Here is a 25,091-nt window from a genome sequence, read left to right as displayed (position 1 = left end):
ATATAGTTTTGATGCCATCTTTTGTGCTGAAAATGTTTGTTCTGGATTTAAGTTAGACATTACAGAAATATTTAGTTTTTATTATTTACTTTTCTATGTGTTAACAATAAGTACTGTTTAGAAAACTGTCATAAATCATGAAAAAGATTTCACAATAATATAGTGAATGTACTTTAACTCATGAATGATTTAATTTTAATTCAGTTTTAAATAAACTAGAGTTAGTGCCAGGTATTTCTCTTACATTCAGAACTTTTCAAAGTTTCTCTACCTTATGTCTAAATTCATTCTATGTGCATCTGAAAACTCCCCACACACCTATTGTTTGAATATTAATAGAAACTTGATTATAGTGGTTTTGCTTTTTTTATTTTAGGAAAATTTTTAAAGTTGTTTAAAAATTCAATACTTAAGTTAAAAATTTGACTTGATTAGCCCCTGACATAAAAATTTCTTTTAAGATTAAAAATCTACATTTATTCTATATTCTATTGTGATTTTATTTGTTTTGTGGTTTTATTCTCAGGTGTGTATATCAGCCATTGGTGTGGTAGGAGATATCTGTCGTGGATTAACAAAAGATGATGTGGCACAATTTTGCGATGAAATAATGCAATGTTGTGTTGAGAATCTCTCAGTAATTTTTATGAGTTTTAAGGGGATTTGTTATTATATTCTTTTATTACTTAAAGAATTTAAATTTTTTAAGTTTGGAAATTTCTCCATAAACAAAAAGTAGGTTAGTTAACACAAATTATGACATCTTGAAGGTGTAATATGAGCAGATGGTGCTCTTTATCCTTAACTTATTAGACATCAGTTGTTTTTTTGTGCATTTCTATATTAAACTGTAATTTGTTGACCTAAATGAGTTTCAATAAATTTTTTTACAAATTCATTTAGGTCAAAAAAATAGAAAAAAATTTTTTAGAAATTCAAAATTTGATATTATACTGCTTTAAATGGATTATTGTAAATTAAATTTTTATTCTAGGACAGTACTGTACATCGTTCAGTGAAGCCCCATATATTTTCTGTATTTGGAGATATTGCTTTAGCAATTGGAAGCCACTTCACAAAGTATGCAAATGTTGTATTAACATATTTACTGCATGCATCTAGTGCACAAGTTGATAAGGTATATCAATTGTTATCACTCAAAATAGATATCTAATTTTATTGTTTGTTTGTTGTTGTTTTTTTTTTTTTACTATAAAATTTTATTATTCTATTTATTAGTAACTATTTAAAATCTCATTAGTTAAATATTGTTTAATATTTTGTTCCACTTAAGAATAATTAAATTTTAGAGTGGCTTTAAATTATCTAGTTAATATTAATAAACTTAAAATGTTTCATGCTTGTGTTTTAGTAAAGAATTTATCTGAGAGTTACTTAAGTTTATAATAGACTTCAGTTTTTATGAAATGAATTTACAATTTCATTTATTAAGCTGAGTTTGCAAAATAATCCATTTTGATATTACCATTATCTTAAATTCAAATGACATTTTAAGAATTTTGTGGCATCATCATCCATATTATTAGTTTTTCTTGTTTAAATTACATCAAAGTTTAAACAGTGAGTAAATTTATTTATTTAAATCACCTTAAAAGCTGTTGTTGGTAAATACATTCATTTTAGTTGTTTGATAATGTTTAGCTTATATTCAAAACACAAATATTTCATTTACGTTTTTTAAGTAATAGTGTTTGGAATATAACGTAAAGATCAGTTATTGGTCTTCAACATTTTTAGTGTCTTTTTTTTATATATACATAAACAATTTGTCATTTTTTTAGAATGATTACGACATGGTTGATTATTTAAATGAATTGAGAGATGCATGTTTAGAAGGTTATACTGGCATTATTCAGGGTTTGAAAGGAGAAGATGATAAGAACATAAGTAGTAAGAAATCTATTGTTTTTCCTTGATATTATCTTAAGCATTTCTAGAAATATTATTTAAGCATCAAGAGCATGGACATAAATTTCTTGATAATTTTTTTTTTTTTACTGTTAATACTTTAGCTGATATTGAAATTGTGCGACCACATGTTGAGCATATTATAAAGTTCATTCATACAATAAGTGAGGATCCAGATAAAACTGATAGTCTAGTTGGTGCTTCTTGTGGACTACTTGGAGATTTATGTACTGCATTTGGTGTAGCTGTTCTTTCTGTGGTTGACACCCCTGTTTTTCAAGATCTTCTTCAGACAGGCAGACGTTCTAAAACAGCTAAAACAAAAACATTGGCAGTCTGGGCTTCAAAAACAATAAGAAACTTGAGAAAATGATCCTGAAATCTAAAGTATACATTTAATTGTTATGATTTTCTGTTAGACTTTATTGTGCTAATGTACAATGAGCATAATGATCAGATTAAGCATCGTCATTTTGATTATTCATTGATAACGAATAAAGTACAAATTTCTATATCAGTCATTTGAGATAAAACGAATTTAAAATAATACTTATATTTAGATCTACAAAGTTAAAAGATTCCAAAAAAAATAAAACTCTATTCGCTTTTAACGGAATAATTCAACGCCGATGCTTAGATCAGATAAAAAAAGTTTTTAACTCAGTGTAATATATATATATATATATATTACACTGAGTTAAAAACTTTTTTTAATAAAAGTATTAGCATACCCTCTCAATGTGCTTAAAGTTGTAAAAACCTGATGCACCAAATTACATCAAGTTAGGGTATATTTAGTGCTTCCGCCAGATTTAACTTTAAAAAGAGACTGATTTTTCGTTATCCTTATAAAATTCACTATAAAAGTTCAGATGTTTATTACATACTGAGTTACTTAGGCAAAATTCAATAGTTAAAATTAAGCTCAAACCATTTTTTTATTTGGCCAGAAAAAATAGAACAAAAAACTAAATTAAAATATGTGTTTTAACAACAGTGTGCCTCATTGTTAAGTATTAAGTTACACTTTCTGGACCAAAATGAAATTAGCTAAGTAACATTGCGCTACCTAAAACGCCACAGTATCGAACGATTGTAAAAATTGCTTTCACTTTTGATTTCTCAACTATGGTAAAGATGTCAATCTCGTCAGGTACTAGAGGTCAAATATTACAGAATTATAACAGTTGTCATAAATTACAAAATTTATGACAACTGATATATCAACATAGTTGAAAAAAGCTCTTCCATATCTTGAGGATGACATGCCATTGCTTCAGGTATATCAGAAGGTTAACGATTTTAAGCATGCGGCTTTTTAATCTAAAAGATGGCTCCAGTATTTAAAACAATTGGTCGGATTTGCACAGTTTTAAACTTAGAGGTAGCAAAACAAAAGGCTCGGAACAAAAAAGATCTGTGGGAGGTTGTAAAAATAGCATGTTACGTTATTCCGGTATCAACATACCAAAAATTGGTCAATAGCATGCCGAAAAAGCTTGCTCAATAAAGATAAAGGACGTGCAAAAAAATATTTTTTTTCATTGTCAATCCGTTCATCTTTTTCTATATAAACAATTTACAAATATATATAAATATATAAACAATTAACTTTCAATTTGTCTGTACTTATTATTTTTTTTTTTTCTAGTAAATTCTTAGTATTTTTTTAAGAAATTTATATTCATTAGATAGAAACAGAACAACAGAATAATTCTTAATGATGTATAACACTAAACGAAAAAATTCATGTCAATGATTGCCAATTATTGATTATAACATGTATTTTGCTCAAACGTACGTGTAAGCCATATTTTTTTACATCATGTTATTTGTACAAATGCAGAAAATTTCTTTTAAAGCTAAACTAAACATCTTTACACAAATCGTGAAAATTTAATGACAAATAAAGAGCACATCAAAAATGAAAAGTAAAAAGTAACAAAAACACAAAAATTTAAAAATATTTTAAGAAAATTTGAATGACTTCTGATATTGTTCGTATGAATCAGCAAGTTCAAATAGTATTTTCAAGTAGTAGTTCTGATAGTTGTGATACATCTTTCAAGATGATATACACACATCGCGCACAACTGTTATTGGTCTTGGGGTTGAATTTTATGACGTTTTGATTAGAAGTGCGTTACAAAGGCAAGTGCGTGCTATATATTGGAAGATAGCTGAGAGTATCAAACGAAGTTTCGTAAAAGATATTCCAATCACCAAATACTGGGACGCAAAAATATTGTAAGATATAACTAGTTGCAGCGATACTAAGAGATTAGCTATTCTAGCATCAGCAAAGTTCATAGCATATTGCTGTCAAAACTTTGCTCAGGCAAAAAACCCAATATTTCAAGTATTGGTTGGTGTGGAAATACTTCAATTATAAAAAATTCATCTTCATTTCAATAATCTGGCGGTAGCATAAAATATTATTTAATCCGGGTGATATTTTATGTGTGAGTTTCTTTGTTAACTATGTGTAACAATGTTAGAGGGGTATGCGTTCCACAAAAAAAAAACAAATAAGAATTCGCTTTCTGAGATTGGCCTATTTCTCTCTAAATTGTTTTTGCGTTTACAGTAAAATCTGGAATTTAAATATGGTGTATTTGATCAAATGATTTCTATTTATTTGAAGTCTGGTTTTCTCGAGTGAAGCTAAAATTATTTTATTCGCTGGCTTTAATTATCGCAGTTAAGTAATGTGGTTTTATGTATGACTGTTTTATGTTGAAGTGGTTATCGGGTTATTATATGTATACTTGGTTGCTATTTTAGTCTAAGACGAACCCCGATAATGGAGTGAATCAGTAATTAAAAATATCTTCTGGTTTACAAATACGAAGAACGCCAATACGAGCAACTAAAAACAACTCTGCATTTTGAAATTATCTTTTTCCAGCCTATGACTGTTTGAATGTTATTGAGAAGATTATTTCCAGAATAATTTTGGTCTCAAAGACATTGTTGTATTAATACAGTTTTTAGTTATTTTGTATTTTCTTAATAAGGAATTTGTGCGTAGAAAATAAAAGATTTATAAATTCATTTTAGTTTCGTTCATTTTTTAAATTGACTTTTGTATAATCGCTTTTAACGGTAATGGGTAATTGAAAAAAAGTATAAACGAACACTAGTTGTTTTAAAGGAATGCATTATTTAAATGTGAAATGTTACACCAGTTACATTAATTCTTCGAGAATTGATTATTTTTGGCGAACTTCATCGAAAGATGTATTTATCAGTTCAATAAATATAGCTTAAATTGTGTTTTATTTGTCATCTTTACAAAAGCTCTTCAAACCTCAAAAGGTTTAAAAACAATTTTTAGAAATGTTACGACTACTTTTTTTCACATTATTTTCGATTTTAGTGTACTTTCAAAAAGATACTTTTACTAAGTAAAGCCGAAGTGCGCCGTGTCGGAATAACATTGTAAAGGACCTCAACAAAATAAAATGTTGAAGACTAAGTTAACTTGGTGAAAACACTTCGATATATTTTATAATTAGAAAAAAATATTACTGCTGTCATTAAGAGTAACACGCTTATGTTTGCTTTATAAAATAGATATGTTCTTATATATAGATAAGTTCTCCTTTTTAAATTAGCTACAGTATTTTGTTTCGTTTAGCTGTATTAAAATCCTGTTGTTTTTAAATAAGAATGCTTCGTTTCTGTCTGTTTACTTAAGTTGTTCGATCACCTTATATACGACGCTAGTAATTCTATTTTTAGATTAGCCATATATGGGCATCATTGTTTTAAAAAGTAACTTCTAACAACCAATTGCATTTCTTTTGCTCTGATGTTTACAAATTTGATTGGAGGATTAAAATAAAAACATTCTTTTTCAATAAAGTTTATCTATCTGTTTTTTGGTGCAATTCTGGTTGGCTTAAAATAACAATCTTTTTATTTTTGATTGGTAGATTTAATTTATATCGTTTAAATTGAAAAGCGGCTTTCTACTATCACGTTTGTTGAATGAGCTTCTACTATATACGAGACATATGTTCTCGCATTATTTATCCACATCGGCTTATTAAAACATTTTATGTATTATCGTGAAAGCATCTAAACGCTTGAAGTTCGATTAGTTTTTTTAAAAAAATATGTTTCCAGAAAAAGAGTCTTTAAATGCATTACCATCGACTTCGATTTTCCAAGAAATGCAACGAATTCATGATACTGGGTACTTTAGTCCCATACATTCACTGGAAGACAAGTTTCAACAAGTAGGGCTTATAAAATAAATTTAAAAATATCGTTTTTTTTAAATTTATTTCTGTTTGCCATCCTGTTTATTGGTTTAATTTCAACTTGTATGACAATTTTGTTGAGCTTTTAACTGTCTTTTAGTAGTGGTTTGTTTTTTAAATCAGTGCGGAACTCAAGATTATTGGTTATTTTATTTCAAGATCCTTTATTTTGCTGCTTATGTGTTAAGTTTATAGGTGATTTGTCTTGTCCTTTAATATTGTACCCTTCTTGTGATGAAGAGCATCTGTCCAATGATAAGATAACTCTTTAAATGCAACACGCTATGACCGATACGCATAACATTCTTTAATCTAATTGTGCTTAATTGTTTAGACACGATTAGAGATGGATCGATACTTGCGAAGCGAACCGGATATGCGTCTTAACTGTATTAAAGATAGACATATTGAGGTTACTACGGTAGCTTGGAATGAGTTTTTACCTCCCACTTGTATGGATGAAGATGTCAATAGCTTATCTCACGATATTGAACTTTTGAAGCCGTATTTCAACTTGTATTCAATTAATAGTATGATTCATGTATTGCCAGATTCTCAAAAAGAAAATACTCTTGGTGATGAGTTGCCAATATTTAAAAGGAAATCTCCCTGCTCACTTTCGCAAAACTGTCAGATCTCTGAAGATTTTTATTCCGACCATGCATTAGTAGTTAAACGTGTGCTTCTAACTCCTCCTAGCTCCCCTGAATCTATATCTAGCTCTCGCAGTGAATCAAGTTCTCCAAAACTTCTAAAACTTGGGAAAGGACAGCGAATTCAAAAAAACCGAGCAAACATAAACACTACAAAACTGTTAGATTCTATTACTTTAAATCCAGATAATTCAGTTAATCTAGCTGATTTGGCAAATTTTGACTCAAAAAAACGTATTCATAGATGCCAATTTAATGACTGTAAAAAGGTTTATACCAAATCGTCGCATTTAAAAGCTCATCAAAGGACTCATACTGGTGAAAAGCCATATAAGTGCACCTGGGAAGGATGCCAGTGGCGTTTTGCTCGATCTGATGAATTGACTCGACATTATAGAAAACATACTGGAGCAAAACCATTCAAATGTAGTTCTTGTGATCGTTGCTTTTCCAGATCAGATCACTTAGCGCTACATACGAAAAGACATGGAAATGGGCAAGTTAATTTAGTGAAGTAGGCTTTAATGTAACTTGGTTACTTTATTCTCCTGTTAAAAAAGAAATAAAAAGTTGTTGAATATTAGGTACTATTTCTTAATTATTATAACGCTTTTTATACAACAGTACATCTGTTATATACTGTTAACAGTACATCTAGCGTGAAACTTTGATTGTTTTTGGGTGCGATTAATTATTATTTTAATGCCCTTAATATATTTGCTAAAACAATGGCTTAGATTATTTGAAGTTTTTTCTTGTAATATTAAAAGGACTGAAATAATTTGATCCGTTCTCAAATAATTTTTACAAATGTCAAATATTTCAAAGTAAGAGTATATATGTAAACGTGTGTATGTGTGTGTATGTATGTATGTATGTATGTATGTATGTATGTATGTATGTATGTATGTATGTATGTATGTATGTATGTATGTATGTATGTATGTATGTATGTATATATATAACCTACAATAAACATATGAATTAAATATTTTATATTTATATCAAAGAACATTGTTTAATTATTATATTATGATATTATTGTTTTCACTACCGCTAAATATTTTTTTTATTATAATTTTTTTTATCGCTGTTTTTAGCAGGATTCTTTCTTTTTTTTTTTTTTAAGAACACATGGTTTCTCTTTGTAATGTAGTGTGCAAACTATTTCTATACTTTTTTTTTATTTTAATTTTTTCTATTTTCAGAAATAAAGTTGCAGTTTTAGTTTACTGTTGTAATTGATTTAAAATTTGCTTCGATCCGCATTCTGGCTCACATTCACGTTTACCATAATTGTTTATATTAGTTCTAAGATTTGTTTTTTTCACCAAATTTATTTTTGGCGCTGATTTGGACTATAAAAATGTTTTGGCATCAAAGCTAGTTGCTTGTTAAACTCACGAAAAAAAGTTTTTTGAAAGTAAAATCTTTTACTGCGTTTGACAAAGAGAAAACCTTTGTTTTGGAATTTGGTTGTTACATCTCGAAGTATTAAGAACTGCCTTTTTTCGCAATACTTTGCTTTTATAAATATTATTATTTGTAACGTCTAGTTAGTCGGTGTCTCTTTAAAGTGACCGCTGATAGCCTAATATGTCTTTTAATCTGAAGAAATCTTTTATTTGAGATTTAAATCAAATATTTGGATTGCTTCAGCAAGAAATGATTCAGAAACTTTAAGTCGTAACTTTTATTACAAGTTTTATAATACAAAATGTTTTGTTAAGTATTTGACTGGGGGTTGCGGATAAAAAAACGATAATCTTGGATTTTTTTAAACCTATTTTAACTGTTATTCATTCTTTCTATTTCTCGAATTTATTTTAACTATAATTTAGCTTTATCTGCAATCCTTATTCCTGATCTGAAATTAGAAACGTTTTTTTTCTCACTCTGGAGATGCTGTACAAGATTTCAAAAATTTTAGTATTGTGAAATTTGACTAAATTGTAAATTAGAATAAAGGAGAGAGTAAAACATGTTTATATATATATATATATATATATATATATATATATATATATATATATATATATATACTTTTGACTTTGTGCTATAAATCGATGAACTTGTTGGAAAAAATTGAAAACATGTTCAATTCCTCTCAATTAAAATTACGATTCGTCATTTATTTAAGCTTGTTGCTGCTACTATACGTGTAGCTTTGGTGCAAATGATTTAAAACTTGTATAGATTAGAAGTGTTTAGAACTTTAGAACATATGGCGACATACAAGCCTAGCGATAGTAGCATTTAGGGATTGCAATCCCGCACACTTTTCAATCCCGCGGGATCCGCGCAGAATTTTTTAATTTTTGTGCGGATCCCGCGCGGGATTAGTAGGTTTCTTATGCACATTATAAAAGGCAAAATGACAATTGTATTTTTCTTTCAAGTATTTCAGAAAAAATATACTCAACTTATGAAATTGATAAAATAAGGTAAATAAAGCCAAAAAACACAATTCATTTGTAAATCAATATAATTCTTAACATTTAATGAACAAAAAGACAAGCCAAAGTACATAGGACATCTTTTAGCTTTACGTAGAACGTCTATTAGCTTTATTTTTTTTTTTTAAATATCAAAATGAGAAAATCATTGTAAGAAATGCGCTCTTAAGAAACAGACCCTACTTAAGGTATCATCACTTAATCTATTCCTCAAAGGACTGCATATGTAACCAGCTGCTGAAAAAGCTCGCTCGGCCTCTACGCTTGTTGGTGGTATGGTCATCAAGTAACTATGCGCTATATCTTGAAGCTTGCCTCTTACTCCATTACTTTTATAGGCAGACATTTCCGGCTTCAATAATTTATCAAAGTCTAAAGAATCTAAATTTGGTCTCTCCTTTACATTTTCTGTCCAGTTTTTCTTGTCTTTCTGTGTTTGATTTTCCAATTCTTTTTTCAGCGATAGAATTGTAGGAGTAAGTATTTGGGAACTGTTAATAAAATCTACAGCTTCTTTTTCTTTGAGTTCATTTTCTTCGTCGGATTTTGTAAGTAAACTAGTAGTCCATTTAAATTCTTATTACGACGTTGTGTAAACCTCACACGAAGTGCCGCGGCTAAATCTATGCTCAAAAGTGATGATTGCTTTTGCAATTTATCTAGCATAAATTGAAAAGTTGTTTCCGCCGTGACAAGGTTCGATTCTCTCCTGCATAAAAGTTCGAGACCAAGTTTTAGTGGTGCTAGGCAAATAATTAAGTCATTGATTTGGGACCACTCTTCTTGGGTGAAACGAATTTCTGACCCAATATCAATTAAGGCTTTTTCAATACAATACCAAATACCAATCAGCAGATGGTCGGTCAAAATCATTGTCAAACCATATTCTTTATTTATAACTTCATCATCCTCAGTTTTACCATATTCATCTTCTTCTTTACAATTTTAATATGTAGTAAACGATTCTTCGACTTCTCCGCTGTTTTTCTTGTATAAGATATCAATAACTGCAAGTTGTATTCCATGAGCATAACATAGTTGTTGATAGCAACTAACTTGACGCAATATTCTGCATTACACGATCCATGGATTCGAATCAATCCAAGATTAAAGTGTTTCGCCTCCTTATGTAAATTTAAGTTTAAGTATCTCTGACTATTTTGTGATGTCCATTCGTCAAACGTTATTGAAAACTTTTGATTTTGCTTTTTTAGTGATGTGAATTTTTTCATTATATTGACTTTTACAGAATCTGAGAATTTAACTACCATCGATCTTATAGTATTAGGTGAAGTAGGAAGCCGGAAACCACTCTTTGAAAACAAGAACCGTAAATCTGAAGATGTGCTAAAACTATTAAATGTAAAGCCGAACATAGCATGCACTTCGCATTTTCTTCATCACTTTTTTAAAAATATTCTATATAGTTTTAATTTGCGACATGCTTAGTACTTTTGTATTAAAATCTTAATGTAAATAATTTTTAAAGACTTTTTAAAAAGTAGTTTTTAAAAGTATATTTTTTATAATTATGCACGCACGTTTTCAATTTCACGTTTTCAGCATACTCATTAACAAAAATTTCAACATACTCATTAGCGAAAATTTCAACATAATCATTAATTAAACAAAAAAAAATTTGAACGAGTTCGACCAATGTTTTGCTAAATAATTATTTATTTTTGAATGATTTTTTTATATTTATAGCTAAGAAAAATATTTTAATAGCTGAAGATAAATTTTTAAATGGATTTGTTTCGCAAATACATTAAACACTTTTAATTTGATATTTTTTTTGTCTTTTTAGTTTAAAAGAATTGACCTTTTTTGTTTAAAAGCAATAGTTTCAAAATCCCGCCAATCCCGCGGATCCCGCAGTAGTTTTTGCGGGATCTCGCATGCCTTAAATTTATGCGGGATCCCGCGGGATTGCGGGATCCCGCAATGCGGGATTGCAATCCCTAGTAGCATTGGTAATATTTAAAGACTCTCATAAAGAAGAAGAATGGTCCATTTGGAAGAATATTTACTGGAAGAAAAGTGCAGAATGCCTCTCCAAAAGCAAATTATCGGACGCTACCATTTCCTTGGAACAAAATCAAAGGAAGAAAGGAGCGAATAGCGGAAATTTCCAAAGAAGTCACCAAATTGTGGAAGAATAGACTGAATTTTCCTCATGTATCTTAACATGTTATACAAACAAAGCTTGTTAAATACTGAAATTTTATGATGAATGTGTCAAGCGGGGATGCTATGAACCCCTTGAGGAAATTTTTGATATTGCTAAAGTGGATGGAACATGGTTATTTTCCGAGGACAAGCGATTGTACCATCTTCAACTGGAAAGTAAAGGAATAGTGCGATACTCTACAGGCCAAGCGCCCAGTAAAGAAACGATCCATCCTTCTAAAAGGCAAAAACTTTCTAATGGGTCAACCAACTCATCATCTTACTATCCTAGTTTCAGTGGTTCTGACTCTGAGGCTGACAACAGTGAATATGAAAACGATGAAGAAGAAGAAGATGAGACTACTCCTACACCAAGCAGAAAACATCATAAAAGCAAAGTTGTAGTCAACTTGGTGACCTACATAAGAGTGTCAACAAGCAAAGCTGCTAACATATGCAAGCGATTGGCTCGTGTAGGCATTGACATCCCAATTCAATTGTCACTCAGCTATTTACAAATCAACAATCAAAGAGGCAATCAAGTTGAAAAAATAAATGATTGAAAAGTTGCATACGGGAAGTTGGTCCTTACACTTTGATGCCAAGCACATCGATGGTATCAAATAGCGGTACCAAGTACCAAGAATTAACTTGCATTCTCTTAAACAACGCGTTTCCTGCCTTGAAGTTTCATTCTTTTTGTATAATTTGTGCAGTATTGGATCTCCAAAGTAATTGAAAATTACTTTAGAAAGATTTGTAAGACTAGACTTTAATAGCATGGGTGCATGGAAAATACCAATTATTAAACGTATCTTAGAACTGTTTTCTTTTTGACGATCATGTAAATAATCAGTTGAGCTAGCGAGAGTCAAAGTGGTATTACTCACTTCACTACAACTTTTCAGGGCAGAGCGTTTTATCCCATTAAGTGCAAAAAAATCAGGTTTAATGTTAGAGATTTTGAAAATATTGGATGATGTTAACAAAAGACTGTTTTATTTATTGGAACTATTTCAACTGTTAATGTTTTTGCAGGTAATAATAAAATTAAGGTTTAAATGGAGTTATACCACTTTGACTCTCACCACCTCAGTTGCTAGTGATGAAATTTCAAAGACCAAAAAATAAATGGAATCTGCTAAAAAACGAGCCGCGTGGTGGTCACCAGGCTGATTAATTTTGAAATCTTAACATACAGTAGTTGATGTTAAAATAAAAGGCAAGGCATTCCTACAAGATGCATGCAGTCATTCCTTAGAAAAATTGTGGTTTTCAGAGAAAACTCTAAAAAGCTCTTTGCTTCAAAGTGCAACTTGCCTGAACCAAATGTGAGTGAGTCAGAAAAATTTTGATCTATATTTATTGGTGATGTGCGAAACCAAGATTTTAAGTTCGAAACGATTCGAAACAAAACTAAGCCACTTTCGTTCGAATTTGATTCGATTCGAAAGTACGCTGCACTGATATTGAAATTTGGTATTTAAATAGTAATAGTTTGTAGTGTGTGACAGAACACAGAACAGAAACGAAACATTATACATTTTATGTTCAATAACCAATCATATTGCAGTTTTACATGTCAACAAAATACTAAGCAACACAGACTAGAGTCTAGAGTCAAATGAAAGTGAATGAAATCAAATGAGACTAGTATCATACAATACAATTACAATGTGTAATAATTCAAGTTAAAAAAAAAATCAAGTCAAGTGCTTGGAATGCAGTGCATAGAATAAACACTAGGATTATTACTATATTTACAGTTATAGTTTAACAGGTAATACAATACAAATAAAAGTACAATGCTATAATGAATGCAAATGCAATACAGTTATGTAAAGTAGTAGTATATGCATAGGCAATGGTTCCAGAGAGTCCGAGACCTTAATCTACCGCGTATTGTACTGGCTGTGGCTGGCAGGGCAGTCTGGCTTCGGTACGCTACTGCTATCTGTTAAACTACAAATTTCATGAATAAAAGTTAGTTCAGCCACATGCTCAGAGAGCAGATTACATCGCCTTCTTGTAATAATGTTACCAGACGTCGAGTTCAATCTCTCCAAATTTACAGAGGTTGCTGGAATAGCCAATATTACCCTCGCTATTCTTGAGAGTTTCGGCAGACGGTGATGATTAACTTTTCACCAATCAGTTACATAGGCACTCCTTCCAATTATTTAATTATTTAAATAATTACTCCTTCCATTACCATTACCATCAAACCTTTATCTGTGTTAATCACGTTACATAAAACGTAATAGTTTTGGAATTGTACCTTGAATTAAGTTCGTGTCATGGTCGCTCATGGCAACATGTCCACCAACACCAGTACCGCCACAAAATTGGAACTCCTTAGAGTACTGATGAAGACTGTCTAAAACAGTAGCTTGCTGTTGTTCAGAGAAGATGAATTTGTAGCGTGGATAAAGATATATACACGCTGCATCAGGCGAAGCTGATGTGAATTGCGGAAATTGTCGGTTTAGTTTTGGCTTTAATTTTCCAGTAATAAGTACACCACAACCCTTATGTGAAGGATCGTTGATGAATCGCTGCAATTTCTGATTTAAGCCATGCAAAGCCGGAATTTTCATAGATGACGTTGCGTAGTTCTTGCCACATAATTCTCTACATTCTTGTTCAAATGGAGCAAGAATTGTGTGATAGCCTTCAGCAAGTTTCCATTCTGCATTAGTCAAATTATTAATTTTTTCACTTACTGGTAGCTCTGCAGATATAGTATCTTTTTCTTCGCATAATCTCTTCAGCATAAAGTAATCCGAGTTCCACCTAGTAGCAACATTGATAATCAGTTCTCGTTCTGCCTTTCCTAATCACTTCTGCTCTCTGTGCAAATTCTGTGTAACCTGGCAGCTATGGTGATAATGTGACACAATGCGACGGGTTTTGGAAAGGACAGCCTGCATTCCATCAATTAGATATTGTGGTTCCATTAATTTCATCAGTTCTTTGAATTCTCTGCCTTCTACAAAGTCGTATGGCAACATGTCTAGAACAAGCATGCGACCAACTGAATTCTTTATAGCGATGGCATTTGGATGACTAGACAACCAATGTACTTTCTTATTAAAAAGATCATCAACTTTACTTCGCTTCTTATTTTCATTTTACAGTTTTTTGTTCTGCAAGTTTTCTTTTACGATTCTCTTCATTTCTCGCTCTTTAAACGCTTTCAGATGAGCAGCACTTAAGTGAGCATAAAGACCTCTTGTTGCTCCAGTTGGACACTGAACAGGTAACTTGCATGTTCCTATTTTGCAAATGCCTATAATTCTATTACCATTCGTTTTTTGCCTACTAAAAAATTCCCAGACAATACTTCGACTATTACCATCGTTACTATCCGCCATCCCAGCCAACACGGATAGCTGGGTCCCATATGGGTTCTTGATGGGCCAATACATGGGAGCCATGTAGAATAACTATGTGGGGCCCGTGTTAAATTGGCCGCGGGCTCCAACTGGGTTCCATGTGGGCTAACCACGGTACGGCGAAGATTGTTTATCCTACTCTTTCATTTGATTTTTCTTTAAAAGATACTTTAGCGATACTTTATTTACGCTTTTCTGTTGCTTAGGTTACCTCATTATAACTAAACATGACTTAGCATGTTGACGCGTAGACTAAGTAGTTAAATTTTAAGTCAATACATGACGTTAGTCAAGCAAATTGCGCATAAATCTAGATTTTAAAACAAGTTCGAGCCACTTTGGGTGAGACAGTTTGTTTGGTTTGGGAAAAAAAGCAAAGCTTTTGCATATTATCGGGAAACACAAAAAATATACATGGATGTTGTTAGTGATTGTATTGAGAATAAAAAGAATTATTCAGCAATTGCCCGAAGCCCTCACTCGGTTGGCACGGTTACCGTCGCGGTCTCGACTTCCCAAAAGTCACTTTCCTAAGACAAAAACATACAAAATTGTTACTTTTCGTTGCATTTAGAACAGTTATATTAATTAATTCACTTTAAGTGATGACAAAATGATAATCCCCTATTACTCCAGATTTAAATTTTGTGGATAAACCTTTCCATACCAGGACTGAAGATAACTTTTAAAACAGGAAAATTTTCAGCTTATTACAGATGGATACAACGAAAGTTTACAATACAGTTCTGCAAATTTGTTGGTATAGTTTTTAAGGGGAAGAGTTCTTTTATGAAAGCACTCTTTTTTAATTCACACCCTAATAAAAGTAGGATTTTCATAACAAAGAGATTAAATATACAAGAAACTTATCACTAATTACCTACTGCCTTCTCAAAGTCTTTTTTATTGACCTCAGCTGTTTTTTGGTTTCCTTTAATTGCCTCTGAAATACAAAATGTAATAAAACTATTAACAACATTAATGATGCATGTAATTTATTTAGCATCCTTAAAAGTGTTTGTTTTTTTAACTCTGGAAAGTAAGGAAGAAAATGAGGAACTCACATATAAAGATACCATGGTTATTACTCTAAAACTATTTAATTTATAATATTGATTGAAAATTCGAAATGAGAGAATCATTGCAGCATTAATTAGATAAGATTCCACTTACTGTACACAGTATCAAAAAGTCGGGTGGACCCAAACCCTCTCTTGCCACCACGACCAAAAATGTTAAATTTCATGGCTAAGTTGTTGCTCATCACAAAAGCCATCATCCCCTTTGTTGCTTCTTCAAGAGTATTGCCCCCAATAAAATTCACCTAAAAATAAATTTAAAGTTTTCTATGAAAGTAGAATCATAGTCCTGCTATCATTTTTTTAAAATTAATTAAATCAAGTTCTCAGACAGAACACTTTGATTTATATTTCTCATCGTATATACTGTATCATCATATACACCTTATCATTTATACTTGCCCTCAGAGGTTTGCATGAGCACACAGTATACAGATGGGACAACATGTCATTTCTTAGGGGCTTTGTAGCATGTACAATAAACATAAACTAAAAATGGGTAAGAGATCTGTTTTATTTCAGGAAATTCACAAATGGTGGGTGGATAACTTATTTAGACAGAATCCATAGATTATGTTTAATACTACTTACCACACTATTCAAGAAATTAATGTTATCAAGTTTTTCTTCCATTAATGTAAAATCTTCTGTTAACAAAGGAAAAATGGCTCCTTCTGGAAGTATTGCAACATTTTTAACTGTTTGTTGACTTCTAATCATGGTCATTTGTACACGCTGAGTTTCTTTAACTCCTTCTAGCTGTCTTAAGACTCTCCCAAAAAGGTTTTCAATTCTATTGAGCTGACCTGAAAAATATTTCTTTAAAATAAAAAAAAAATTAAAACCTTTTTTAAGAATAAATAGTATTCTTTAATGTATTACAGATTACGAGGTAAAATACACCTCATTTAAAAAAACATAGTTTCGATATGCATAACAAAAGACCATTTGCCAGTTCAGTATCAGTCAGTATTATAATGCCATCAAGCATAATTCAATACATAAAATTGTTTTGTAAAGGATAAAATCTGCCACAATATCAAGACCAATACCTACCAGTTTAATCATTGAGTAAATTTGAAGGTCTTGTAGTGAACAGTGTTTCAGAAGGATGTTGAAGGTTGAAGTTGGAAGGTGACTGAGAACTAATTAGTGAATGTGATGAAACCAGAGAGGATGATGTTGACAGGGGATAACAAGGAATGAAGGACTTTGGAGGTGGTGGAACCACAATGTCATCATATTCAGACTCAGAGTCTGAAGGCAATACTCTTTTGTTTAACTTTGGCCTGAAAAAGGATCAGAAAAAGACATATACTTAAAGAATTGCTGTTACCTCAAACATGTCATGTAAGCATATCATCAACAAAAGCCCATAAAAAATCATTTCCAGAATTAGGCTTAGATTTTCCAGAGAATATGCCTAATGTAAATACACCTAGCCTGAGTATTTTTTTAACATTCCTAGGATTGGCCAGATGCATAAGTTTGAACTTCTAGATAAAGGTACACCATCTGGCGCTACTCCACTTTCTCCCCCCCCCCCTAATTTTATGATTGATTCTGATAGAGAATTTTATGCTGATTAAGAATCGTATAAAAACATGGGTCTCAAAATCAACGAAAAGTGCTCTAATCTGATGTTGAAAGTACAAAAATATACCACAAATCGCTAATATTCGCCATCTTGAATTCACTAACTTTACGGTTGATATTGTTTTTAACCGCAAAACATTGCCAGCCTGGTTTTTACTATAAGGAATTTTTTCTGGTTTAATATAGATAGCGATTCTACGGCTCAACGAAAAACATCTGACGTTTGACAAAAAACACGAAATTTTCTTTTTATTTTCTTTTCTCTTTTTATAACAAGTATTTATTTATGTTTTTTTGAAGAATAGATTCTAAGGATTTGTATACAGAAATTATGTATATATATATCTATATTCCTTCGCATATTTTATGACGTTTTTTATTTTTATTTTCGCGACGTAAGAATCATTGTATATGTTTATTTGAATTATAAAAAAATCGTCTGGAATGGCTAATATAGACGCGTAAGTTCTTTCCAGAGCTATCAGGCAGACGATCGAGTTATAAAGTTATAAAACGTGTCGCTCTTGCGAAATTGCGATTCCTTCTTATGAAATTTAGTTTTGTAACAGAATTTACGATTATTTTTTCGGTTATTTTTTTTTTTTTGTTATTAAAGAAAAAAATTAATTGGAAAGACAAACTTTCATGGAGTAATAAAAAAGGGCTTTCTTAATGTTCTTTGCAAAAAATGTTCTTAATAATTTTGTGTGGCTATGAAAATAGCCATCTATATTTATACGAAGTGTAGGTATACCTGGTATGTCATCTAAAGATATTTTTGATGCATTAAGAACTGAAATTAAAGAATGAGATATTCCAAAAGGGTAGTATTGACCACCTCCAACAGATTTTATATCAGTTACTTTTGGGGTAGAAAATAATGATCTTGTATCAGATCGGATATCTAAAAGAAGAGGCTTTAAAATAACCAGAAGAGCATTTGTGGCTGCATGTGAAATATTGTAATGAGTTGCCCATTCTGCTAACCGCTCTCGAACATTACAATCTGGTTCTTGCTCAACTTCTTCATTTTCTTCAAACTCATCTGATAAATCATTATCATCGAAGTATACATCACAGTGTTCTACACAAAGATCAATATCTTCAACTTCCATCAAACTTCCTACCAAATAATCTTCATCAGTAATATTTCCCTCCAAATCAATTCCATTCTGATATTCAAAACCATCAACAGTTTATATCTCTAAAGTTAAATCCTCCTCAGCTAGAGCAACATCAAAAGATTTCTCAGCTGCAATGCGAAAATGCTCATCTACCCTAGAACGGATGTGACGTCGTCGACTTCGCTCGCTATATACTTTATTAGATATCTCTACAGTAATGTATTTCGAATCAAATACAAGAAATTAAGACAAATTTAGGAAAAAATTCACTATAGAAGTTATTTGCCTCAATTCGGCGCGATAAAAAAGATTTCATGGCCGATTACACTATAGATAGGCCGGCCGCTTCGCAGTGCCGGTTTAATGGGCATCCCACATAAGACCCATATCGAATCCTATATTGTAACCCTGGCCCAGATCAGCCCACGTAGCCCAGGTAAAAATTAGATGGGGCCCATGTTAGCTTGTTGGCTGGGATTGTGGTACTGTATAGCTTTTTTCTTTCACTTTTAAACGATAAAATTTGATTAACCTTGTGTTCGCTTTGAAACAAAGATACCATACTTCGAAAATTCGAATGGTTCGAAACTAAAAAAAAAAAGTTCGATTCGAAACGAAACTGAGTCAGTTTCTAATTCGCAATCGAAGTTTCGAATTTCGCACATCACTAATATTTATAATGCTAACATATATCAGGAACAACAAATGGCAAAAATTCTTCTCATCTTTTCTTAAAGGTTGAGTAAAGTTTAATATTTGGACCTTTGCTTTTAATCCCAATTAATTAAACAGCGTTTGAAGGCAGGCTTAAGGCGGGAGCTATCTGCGATCCCAATCGTATTAATGAAACCTATCGTGTAATTGAACTAGCAGACGTTAATTTAGATTATGTTATGTGGTTTAAAGGTTTTTATTCTGTATAGTTTTAAGTTTTGATCTGTATAATCACAAAAGTTTTAACACAATCTTCATACAAAGATATGAAGATTATGAATAAATTTTTAATAATTATAATCTGCATGATTTTATGCAAAAATTATAGCTTTTAACAACGAAAAAAACAACTATTTATGGTACTTAAAGTTTCATGCCTTACGGCAATCATCAGCCATGAAATACAAATCAAAAATAATAAAACCTTTACAAAATTACAAAATTACGGTTGCGTGTGAAAGAAGAAAGAAAGAAAGAAAAAAAGAAAGAAAGCCTAGTCGCTAGCATCAAAATGCGAAAAAAGAAATTTGTTTTTGGAGATGGAGAAAATAAACTTTAGATACTCAATTAAAAATATTCCAATACCTTCTAAAAAAAAAACTAAAGATTACAATTGCTAAAGAAAACAGAATTGCTGATAAAAAGAATGAGATGGAAAGCAATTTTCTATAACAATAAACATTTAAAGAACAAAGAAAACAATAGATCTGAAACTTTCGGAATTAACACTGAGAAATGCCCGCAAGTTAAAGAAATGGCACCTTTTGAAAACGACTTATCTAGTTAAGAGCACCAAGTTCCGAAAAATAAGAAGCAACTTCCAGACAAAACTAAATGATGACATTATGAATATACGCAAATCTGATAAAACACAAACACAGGCTGACAAAACAACCAATATGTATACGTTGTATTAAAAGTCGTCATACAAAAAAGCCAGTCCTATAATAAAAAACCAAGTACATGAAAAGCAAAAGAATTTTAAGTAACCACGACGTTTTTAACAGAATTGAAATAAATGGAACATCTTACTGTTTTTTAACTCTGAAAGACCACAAAGACAACTTTATAAACAACCCAACAGTCCGATTACTAAACCCTGCGAAAAATGAAATCGGAAGAATCAGTAAAAGTATACCATCAAAAATTAACTCTGATATCAAACATATGGATATACACTCAAAATTTTATTGATTAGTTTCAGAGAATTACTGAAAAACATCTTTTAACCCTTTATTATCCACGGGATCTATATGGATGCCATTCACTTAAACTTACAAGAAAATCTGATGATGATGTTATTCTGAAAGTCAATGCAGCAGCTTCTGGAAAATTAACCCTTGATAGAACTTATAATGGTACTTTGCATAACAACAGCAAAAACAGTCAATTGCAAAGTAGATATTTGTTTTTCTTTGATATAAAGTGATGGTATCCATATGGATCATATGAACAATAAAGGGATAAATTTCTTATTTTTGACATAAATGATTTCTACCCATCATTAAATGAAAATTTTCTAAACGTCACAATTACTTCGCTGAGCAACACATAACAACTAATAATGAGCAAAAAATGAATATTAAATACGTAATAATGAACAATTTTGGGTAAAAGAGAAAAGCGGTTTGTCTGATGTTACCGTGGGTGGTTCTGATGGCGCCGAGATTTGTGGACTTGTTGGTATTGACATCAATTATCGCAACATTATAACAAGCCTGACTTTGGATTATATCGTCGGGTTGCTGGCAGAAGTTGGTAACTACATTTTTTCGTAAAATGAAATTTTTTGATATTTGTCACCATTTAGTCAATATCTTCGTCTGGTAAAAACTTGTAAGTGATATTATAAGGATAAATTACACTTTTTTATGGTCAAAATAAATGTAAGTGCTCCTGAGATCAAAATAGAACAGGCTAAGATTTGTAACATCACTTACTGACTTCTGGGGTTAGGTTTTGCTCACACTATGGGCAACACTGCTTGGTAAAGTCACTTACTTATTTTTGCCTGACATATTTTGAAAATATTCCCGTATGGTGGCAGCACTTACCATTAAACCCAACTGCCATTCCTGTCAAATTGGTGTGTGTGCTTTTTGCTTTGATTGAAGATTCATATTATTTGGAGTATTTTAAACAGTGTAAAACGTAATTTATTCATTTTAATTTTTTTGTAACATTAAAGAACGTGTCAATTACTGAAAAAGTTAGTAAAAGGACACTAAAAATGGTGAATATTGTGAAAAAAACGTGTTCCGAAAATGATGATTCTTGCTACCAATCCACGACATCTCATGTGAGTATTATTGTTTTATAATGAAGAAAATGGTTCAATCCTTTTGCCCCAGTATTACTGTGAGCTTATTTAATCATTGGTGTTGCGCTAATCAAATCGTAAAATGTATCGTGTTTGGATTGGTTAATATTATATAAACAATTATTTTCCCCTTGGGAATATGTATAAATAGCGTGATCTTCGAAACCTCGTTCTCTTGAAGTAACAACAACGGACTCGAGCAACTCTTCTATCACTAGCTGTGATATACAAGCTCTTCTTTGTGTTTATCGCAAATTTGTATAACATTATTCTTATAATGTATTAATAAATTGAACTTGTTTTACAATACCACTCTTACGTAAAACAACAATTGGTGCATAACTTTTTATAATTTTTATAATAGCAATTTCGTTTACAAGTTAAAGAAAAAAATGCTAACGCTGGAAATGGATACTAGTGAAATTACATTATCCGAGGATTGTAATACTATTGTTGTGGACTACTATGATTGCAGTAATAATGACGTTTTTATGGTAAATTTTGTACCAAATCAATACTCAAATTCCGATCAGGTAAAAATCATAACTTTACAATTACAAATCAAATTAAAGTAAGGAGATTCATTATAAGTATTTATCTATTATTATTTTTTCACATCTTCCATAATCGTTTTTACACTATGGTAATTGGTACATTTTGTTGAAATATTATGAATTCATAATTATATTATTCAATTTCAGGGTAATGAAGCACTGCTTAGTGAAGGCACGCTACATGAGAGCGAAAATGGTGCGGATCTTGTGCCTAATAATATTCAGATTTCTGTGGTTAATGAGGACAATGAATCAAGCGAAATTATAATAAACAATGATGTTATCGTACACAGCGACCAAACTTCCGATGTAAATGGCAACAGTGAGACAGTTACAGTTGAAAATACACTTGATAATGATGAAATTCAAATTGCTCGTACTCGCAAACGTACTCGTAAACGTACTCGCTGGACAATATCTCGTCCAGAAAGTTGGTCGGTCAATGTAGAAAAAGGTAAACGCAAAAAATGTTTACCTTATAAATCAAGGAAAGGAATTGAAAGACCAGCAAAGCAACCAAAAGTGGCATGTAATAATTCATGTCGCTTTAAATGCTCACAGGTATTTACTGAAGAAGAAAGAATTGAAATATGTAGAACTTTCTGGACATTGGATTATGATAGGCAAAAGGATTTTTACATTGGTAATATAGAGCAAAATTTACCTATAAGAAAGAAGTTGCAAACAACTAAAGGAAATTGACAATTGTCCAGGTCTTATTTCTTCAAGAAAGGTGACGCAAAGGTGCGAATTTGTCAAACTTTCTTTAAAAATACACTAAGTATTTCTGATGGACCTATCATCCACGCTTTTAAAACACGGAGCAATATGGGAGTATTTGAAGGACCAGATAAACGAGGTAAACACTCTCCGTCAAATAAAACCTCAGCAGATTCTATAAATTTTGTTAAATCACACATAGAAAAGTTTCCTGTAATGGAATCACACTATTGTCGTCGATCAAGCAAAAGGTTGTACCTTGATTCCAAGCTTTCAATTACAAAGATGTACGAGCTTTACTTTACAGAGTGTGCAAGCCAGAATAAATCTCCAGTATCAACAATATCGTACAGACGAATATTTTCATCGAACTACAATTACTCGTTTTTTAAACCCAAGAAGGATCAATGTGTGACATGTAACAATCACGACAGTGCCTCTAATGAAGCTAAACTAACATTGTCAACAGAATACCAGCTTCACCGAAAAAGGATAGAAGATGCTCGGTTAGCTAAAGCTACGGACAAAGAGCGATCGAACATTGATCCGTCTTTTTTATCTGCAACCTTCGATCTCCAAAGTGTGCTACAAATACCGTCTAGTGACACTTCTCAATTGTACTATTCTCCCAAGATCTGTGTCTTTAATTTGACGATATACGAATCACGCTTGCCTAATGACGGATATTGCAATGTTTGGACAGAAATGAATGGGAAAAGGGGTAGTTCGGAAATAGGAAGTGCCTTGTGGTTCTGGCTGAAACAAATTCCCAAAACTGTTAAAGAATTGTCTTTATTTTCAGATTGCTGTGGAGGTCAGAATCGAAATCAACACATAGCTGCATTTTTTATGTATGTGGTGCAAACACTCCATTTCGATTGCATTGAACACAAATTCTTAGAAACTGGACATACTCACATGGAAGTTGACTCCATGCACAGTGCAATCGAAGCTCAAAAGAAAAATGTACCAATTTTTTCAATAATTGATTGGATGACAGTTTTCAGGTTGGCACGGTCTTCAAGGAAACGAAAGAATGCTAAACCATTCAATGTACATCAACTGACATTTTCTGATATGTTAGATTTGTCTGATTTATCAAAAAAAATTATAAAAAACCGTAACAAAGATGAGAATGGTGCTACCGTTAAATGGCTAAAAATAAAATGTCTAAAGTATGAGAAATCTAAGCCAAATTGTTTCCAGTATCGTTATGACTTTACCACGCCGTATATAAATGTATTTACAAAGGGCAGAGGTCGGCAATTCAGCATGCCTACAGAAATAAATAAAGCATACTCAACTCCACTGCCCATATCACAGGCAAAAAAGAATGACTTGGAAAGATTGTGTACTTTGGGAATAATTCCTATTGAAGTACAAGAATGGTACCATAATCTGCCCGTCAGTCAGACTGCAAGAGACGTGGCACCAGAGTCTGGTGAAGATGACTCTGAAGACGACGAATGAATGTCACCTACTATGTAGCATTAATTTTTTAGTTAACGATTGAAAAAATATGTCTTAAATATTAAAATTCTTATTATTAGTATGTTTGTTTATCAACAATTAATTAAAAGTAGTTTTGTCTACCACAAAATAATAGGTTTGCCTTTATTTTAATCACTACATCATAAGAAATCATTCACTTAAGTTTCTTATAAGCATTAACTCTTGACAAGCAGAAGTCTGTAAGTGCAACCAATTTTTGATTTTTCTCAAAATTTATAAAAACCTCCTTATTTTGTGAAAAAAATTATTTTGCATCTGTATCTTTGTAAAATAATAAACATTTTGAAGTATGCAACATGTGTTTTTCTTATGATTCCTGATTTATAGAGTTCTTCAAATATTAAAATTCAAATATCTCAGAAACACCGAAATGTTAGTTACAAACTTCTGCCAGTAACCCGACGATATCGAGACGACAGTTTAGCTGTATTTAAAAACACCAGTGGTCCGCAAATGGAAAGAATCAAAAAGCACTTTTTTCAAATCTTCAAAGACAATGGACTATTTATTTCCATCCAATGTAATAAGAAAAGTATCAATTATCTTGAGGTTACTTTAAACCTCAATGATTACTCTTTTCGGCCTTACAGTAAACCCGAGAT

General features: G+C 31.5%; 4 protein-coding genes and 2 pseudogenes across 8 annotated transcripts in view; 4 read left to right on the top strand and 2 right to left on the bottom strand.

The window, feature by feature from the left end:
- LOC145185452 (importin subunit beta-1-like) overlaps positions 1 to 4,983 on the top strand; it is a 47,245-nt gene extending 42,262 nt beyond the window's left edge. For both annotated transcript variants that reach the window (XM_090097253.1, XM_090097254.1), the window contains exons 15-19: positions 527 to 637; positions 995 to 1,138; positions 1,803 to 1,911; positions 2,034 to 2,316; positions 4,714 to 4,983. In XM_090097253.1, coding sequence (XP_089953379.1) covers positions 527 to 637; positions 995 to 1,138; positions 1,803 to 1,911; positions 2,034 to 2,302 — 633 coding nt within the window. In that variant the 3' untranslated portion in view covers positions 2,303 to 2,316; positions 4,714 to 4,983. The remainder of the gene's footprint in view (positions 1 to 526; positions 638 to 994; positions 1,139 to 1,802; positions 1,912 to 2,033; positions 2,317 to 4,713) is intronic.
- The window catches only part of LOC149883972 (uncharacterized), a 312,658-nt pseudogene that overhangs the window by 231,732 nt on the left and 55,835 nt on the right, over positions 1 to 25,091 (top strand). The window lies entirely within an intron of this gene.
- LOC149883983 (Krueppel-like factor 6) lies at positions 5,699 to 7,431 on the top strand. Of its 2 annotated transcripts, XM_090097325.1 has the most exons (3): positions 5,699 to 6,173; positions 6,298 to 6,392; positions 6,532 to 7,431. In XM_090097325.1, the coding sequence occupies exon 3, from the start codon at positions 6,544 to 6,546 to the stop codon at positions 7,366 to 7,368; it is 825 nt and encodes a 274-aa protein (XP_089953451.1). In that variant the 5' UTR covers positions 5,699 to 6,173; positions 6,298 to 6,392; positions 6,532 to 6,543; the 3' UTR covers positions 7,369 to 7,431. The 2 variants fall into 2 exon arrangements, with proteins under 2 accessions (XP_089953451.1, XP_089953450.1); XM_090097324.1 differs by lacking the exon at positions 6,298 to 6,392 and having other exon boundaries at positions 5,733 to 6,173.
- Positions 13,713 to 14,249, bottom strand: LOC149883982 (uncharacterized; annotated as a pseudogene).
- On the bottom strand, positions 15,290 to 19,024 carry LOC145182011 (uncharacterized). 2 transcript variants are annotated; one of them, XM_090097335.1, is made up of 6 exons: positions 18,270 to 18,997; positions 17,006 to 17,464; positions 16,541 to 16,755; positions 16,044 to 16,194; positions 15,751 to 15,813; positions 15,290 to 15,400 (listed from the first exon to the last, which is right to left on the bottom strand). In XM_090097335.1, the coding sequence occupies exons 3-6, from the start codon at positions 16,673 to 16,675 to the stop codon at positions 15,393 to 15,395; spliced, it is 357 nt and encodes a 118-aa protein (XP_089953461.1). In that variant the 5' UTR covers positions 16,676 to 16,755; positions 17,006 to 17,464; positions 18,270 to 18,997; the 3' UTR covers positions 15,290 to 15,392. The 2 variants fall into 2 exon arrangements, with proteins under 2 accessions (XP_089953461.1, XP_089953460.1); XM_090097334.1 differs by lacking the exon at positions 17,006 to 17,464 and having other exon boundaries at positions 18,300 to 19,024.
- LOC145189942 (uncharacterized) lies at positions 21,021 to 24,779 on the top strand. Its single transcript, XM_090097338.1, has 3 exons — positions 21,021 to 21,682; positions 22,068 to 22,236; positions 22,405 to 24,779. The coding sequence occupies exons 1-3, from the start codon at positions 21,648 to 21,650 to the stop codon at positions 22,957 to 22,959; spliced, it is 759 nt and encodes a 252-aa protein (XP_089953464.1). The 5' UTR covers positions 21,021 to 21,647; the 3' UTR covers positions 22,960 to 24,779.

The sequence above is a fragment of the Hydra viridissima genome, unplaced genomic scaffold (assembly GCF_058129835.1).
Source record: "Hydra viridissima isolate aposymbiotic clone 2 unplaced genomic scaffold, HvirCarnegie_v1 scaffold_9, whole genome shotgun sequence".
In the NCBI taxonomy this organism is placed as follows: domain Eukaryota; kingdom Metazoa; phylum Cnidaria; class Hydrozoa; order Anthoathecata; family Hydridae; genus Hydra; species Hydra viridissima.
Note: the sequence above shows the minus strand (reverse complement) of the source record. Positions and strands in the feature narration are given on the sequence as shown.

Coding starts and splice junctions, on each gene's coding strand:
- LOC149883983 (XM_090097324.1), top strand. CDS start 6,051: ATGTTTCCAGAAAAAGAGTCTTTAAATGCATTACCATCGACTTCGATT. Junction 6,174..6,531: donor TGGAAGACAAGTTTCAACAA/GTAGGGCTTATA, acceptor TTAATTGTTTAG/ACACGATTAGAGATGGATCG.
- LOC145182011 (XM_090097334.1), bottom strand. CDS start 18,660: ATGGAAGTTGAAGATATTGATCTTTGTGTAGAACACTGTGATGTATAC. Junction 16,195..16,540: donor TTAATTTCTTGAATAGTGTG/GTAAGTAGTATT, acceptor ATTTATTTTTAG/GTGAATTTTATTGGGGGCAA. Junction 15,814..16,043: donor ACTTTTTGATACTGTGTACA/GTAAGTGGAATC, acceptor TTTGTATTTCAG/AGGCAATTAAAGGAAACCAA.
- LOC145189942 (XM_090097338.1), top strand. CDS start 21,648: ATGATGATTCTTGCTACCAATCCACGACATCTCAT. Junction 21,683..22,067: donor ACCAATCCACGACATCTCAT/GTGAGTATTATT, acceptor TTTTTATAATAG/CAATTTCGTTTACAAGTTAA. Junction 22,237..22,404: donor AATACTCAAATTCCGATCAG/GTAAAAATCATA, acceptor ATTCAATTTCAG/GGTAATGAAGCACTGCTTAG.